Source organism: Phragmites australis, chromosome 2 (genome assembly GCF_958298935.1).
Source record: "Phragmites australis chromosome 2, lpPhrAust1.1, whole genome shotgun sequence".
In the NCBI taxonomy this organism is placed as follows: domain Eukaryota; kingdom Viridiplantae; phylum Streptophyta; class Magnoliopsida; order Poales; family Poaceae; genus Phragmites; species Phragmites australis.
The window spans coordinates 33229625-33233311 of record NC_084922.1 but is presented as its reverse complement, the minus strand read 5'-3'; the positions used below and the strand labels follow the sequence as shown (position 1 = coordinate 33233311).

Genomic DNA, 3687 nt, shown 5'->3' with positions numbered 1-3687 from the left:
TCCATATCCTCTTACGCAAACTTAGACTATCTTTAACTATCTATTTTTTCTATAAAATACTTATACCTATTTATTCTTTTACACATCTTTTGATTTTTTTACATATCATTTTAATATGAATCTCAACGTAAATAAATAATTCTAGTAAAACAGACGTCCGTAATTACTAGTAAAATTTTCATATTCATCCATCCTCTGTCTTTGTCCGCATTATCAGTTGCGACCCCAGCGAAGCCGTCCTCCGGTGTGCCGCCGCCGGTCACGCGTCAGCGTCACATCAACCGCGCAGAACTTGCTGCCGCACCGGCCACCGCCATTAATCATCGCTCACCACCGGGGCAGCGAGCGGACAGTAACCATGTCTTCTGCTTGCTTCTACGAGTTGAGTTCCATCCATTCCGTTCCCCGCGCGGCTGAGTCAGGCCTTTCGTCTGGAAGTCTCATGTGCTCGTCGCACGCATGTTCCCTCGCGCCCCGCCGGTCGTAACCACCGGGCATCCACCGCTCAGCACGCCCCACCACCAGCTCAGCTCCAGCCCTGACCCCCTACCCCACCCCACCCCGCCTCCACCACCCTATATCAACCAACCCCACCACACCGTAGTCTGTACCGATCGCATACTAGTACGCTACTTCCCACTCTCTCTAGCTAGTCTTCGCTGTGCTGTGCAGCCTGGCCACAGCCACCACCCACACAATGGCACCCACCATGCGCATTGCCGTCGCGGCGGCGTTTCTGGCGATGGCCGTTGTTCCGGCCGCGCTGGCACAGGCGCCAGGCCCCGTGGCGACGCCGAGCGGCCCGCCGAACGTGACGGCGATCCTGGAGAAGGGCGGGCAGTACACGACGTTCATCCGTCTGATGAAGTCGACGCAGCAGGACACGCAGCTCAACAGCCAGCTCAACAACTCCTTCAACGGCAACGGCTACACCGTGTTCGCGCCCACCGACAACGCCTTCAACAACCTCAAGCCCGGCACGCTCAACTCCCTCACCCAGCAGCAGCAGGTCTCGCTCGTCCAGGGCCACGTCCTGCCGCAGTTCTACACCTTCGACTCCTTCGAGACCGCCAGCAACCCCATCCGCACCCAGGCCTCAGGGCGCGACGGGCCTTACACGCTCAACATCACCGCCAACAGTAACAACCAGCTCAACGTCTCCACCGGCGTCGTCGAGGTCACCGTCAACAATGCGCTCAGCGCCGTCAAGCCGCTCGCCGTCTACTCCGTCGACAAGGTGCTCCTACCCCTCGAGCTATTCGGGAATAAGGCGGCCGCCGCGCCCACCGCATCGGAGGGGAAACCCAAGAAGGGGAGCTCCTCGGACGCTGCCTCCGGCCCTGCCGGGTCCGACGACACCGAGCCCACGGGCGCCGCCAGCGCGAGGGCCGTCGGGTGGAGCGTGGCTGGCCTCGCCGCCGTTATTGGCTACCTCTTGTGAGACTGAGATCTTTAGGGACGACGGTTGAGGCCATTTCCATTTCCATGCACGGATTTGATGGGCGGCTTCTCTGTCGGAGACTGTTGGTCGCGGTGTTTCGTTCCCCTTCTTTCTTCATGTTTCAATTTCTTTGATCCAGTTTGCTCTTTGTATTCTTGTTCTTGGTGGTTTGTAAAGTTGGGTTATGTGAATGAATTTGTGTCTGCGGCTGTTGATAATGCATTGCTACCTTTTGAGTCATTTTATTTCTTTTTGATCTACTTGTTGTAGGTACAAATTCGAAGTCAGTCACGTCCAGATGTGCATCTTCTTTGCTGCACAGAAATGGGATGCTCGGCGAGAGATTGTCGGCGCTTTACTCTTGCTAGGTGGAGCAATGATTAATCTGCCGAACCAGATAATCATTTTAAGATTAAGTTAGTCCAAATGTGTTTTCTGCTTGATTATGTCGCACGTCTAGTTCTCGGTTTTGGATTTATCAAGCGATGGGGTTAGCAGGCTACGCTACTACTGGAGTTGGTGGAACAGAGTGGAAAAGCAGGGCCCGTTCTCTGGGCGAGCACATGGTGCCAGGTTCGTTTGGTAACGAGTCAATTCTTCTGCATGGCTGAAGAGCCTGATGTATTTTTCTGCATGGGGAGGCAATGCCGATCCAGGTGACAAACGGTTAGGTAGGCCTCTAGCTTTAAAAACTTTTAAAGTTGATTGTTAGTAGCTATAAAAATTATTAGAGTTGGATTTATAGCATGTTAGAGAGTCTTTGTTGAGATATCTTATTTTTATTTTAAATTAAAAATAGATATTTAAATAATTTTATTTTATTCTATAAATTTAAAATTTTATGTAGATGTCGAACCTGAAGTTTTGCCCAATAGAGTCTAATATTCAATTGTGTATTCTTAATACTCATGACGAGGACGCATGAAAGTTTACGCTGTCTTTTCCCGTTGATTTAACCATTTCAGATCGAACTAGAGTGGCGAATGAACTAACTAATGATTGCTTGAAACACAGTAGTATACTGCATCCTCGATTTCACTTCCCATCCATATACGCTGTTGTGATATCGCTTTGTCTGGATACCAGGATATGTCTCATCATTTAGGTCGAATTATCTCCGCAGAGCACTATAAAGAACTATCGGGTTGTTACTTTGTTATTTAGGAGAACGACAAGGTTGGTTTCAGGTCTTGATTGTCGATTGTGGCGGCATATCATGTACGTAACTAATCCTGCAGCGCAGGAAGCATTCTGCGCTGTCAAGCGGATATATATACGAGTGGCGACGCACCTTTTAATCATCAACGGCCAGCTAGCACTGTCGGTACAGCCCGTTTTGCACAGATGATGATTGTCCGGAACGCATAGTTGGTGCGAGCTGCTTTAGCACTGGCGCTTCCAAAAAAAAAAAAAAGTAGCAAGTAGCAGTATACTGGTAGCTTTTGCCCTTCTGCTAGGAAATGCGACATGCTAGCGCCTACCGGCATTTCAAATGAAAACGCTCCGCATTCAGCAAACTAGCAGGGCTGATTTTCGGGTACCGCGACATGCCAACCGAAAATGTCGGCAGCGCAGATCGATGGCGTTTGTTGGGAATTGGGACTAGTCCGAACCCAGAGAGTTCGTTCGCGCCGTTTCTGCCGGATGTGACAAACAACACCTGAATTTGAACTAGATGGAAATAGTCGCAGTCGACGACAGTCGACACGAAACTATCTGACGAAAACACAACTGATGTCGTCCATTCATCGTACCCAGCTGCGACCCCGCGCCGCCGTCCAGCTACCTCCAATCCTATCCAGCTCCTTTCAGGCCACAAGAACCAAACTCCTACCGTCATCGACCACACTGCCGCTGCGTGATGCACGACCGAATTGTCCAATACCCCTCGCACCGTCGCACGGGATGGTACTCATTTGTTGAATACCGTTATCGGCAGTAGGACCTCTTTCTATCACTATCCAACACAGTAGAACAATAATAAGGGATACAATGTATGGTGTAGACTTTTTTTTTTCTTTAACCCAATATGTGGATCCAGTTATAATAGGGTGTCATGTTATATGGACGTGTAAGTCTAGCATAAATATTTTCTGACCACGTGACAACAGTAGAGAGAGGACAACTGGTCTGCTCCAGCCTTTGGCGCTGAATCCGCCAGGTTCCCCTCTCCTCCGGCGTCCTCACCACCGCAAGAGGAGTAGGGGAGCCAGGCGCTTGGCGGCCGTAGTGTATATACTAGGTAG

General features: G+C 50.3%; 1 protein-coding gene across 1 annotated transcript; it reads left to right on the top strand.

Moving 5' to 3' along the window:
- The first annotated feature begins 586 nt into the window (after positions 1 to 586).
- On the top strand, positions 587 to 1659 carry LOC133908442 (fasciclin-like arabinogalactan protein 11). Its single transcript, XM_062350479.1, has one exon. The coding sequence runs from the start codon at positions 698 to 700 to the stop codon at positions 1439 to 1441; it is 744 nt and encodes a 247-aa protein (XP_062206463.1). The 5' UTR covers positions 587 to 697; the 3' UTR covers positions 1442 to 1659.
- Positions 1660 to 3687: the final 2028 nt, after the last annotated feature.

What these genes read in the sequence shown, in the direction of transcription:
- LOC133908442 (XM_062350479.1), top strand. Translation starts at nt 698, where the DNA reads ATGGCACCCACCATGCGCATTGCCGTCGCGGCGGCGTTTCTGGCGATG.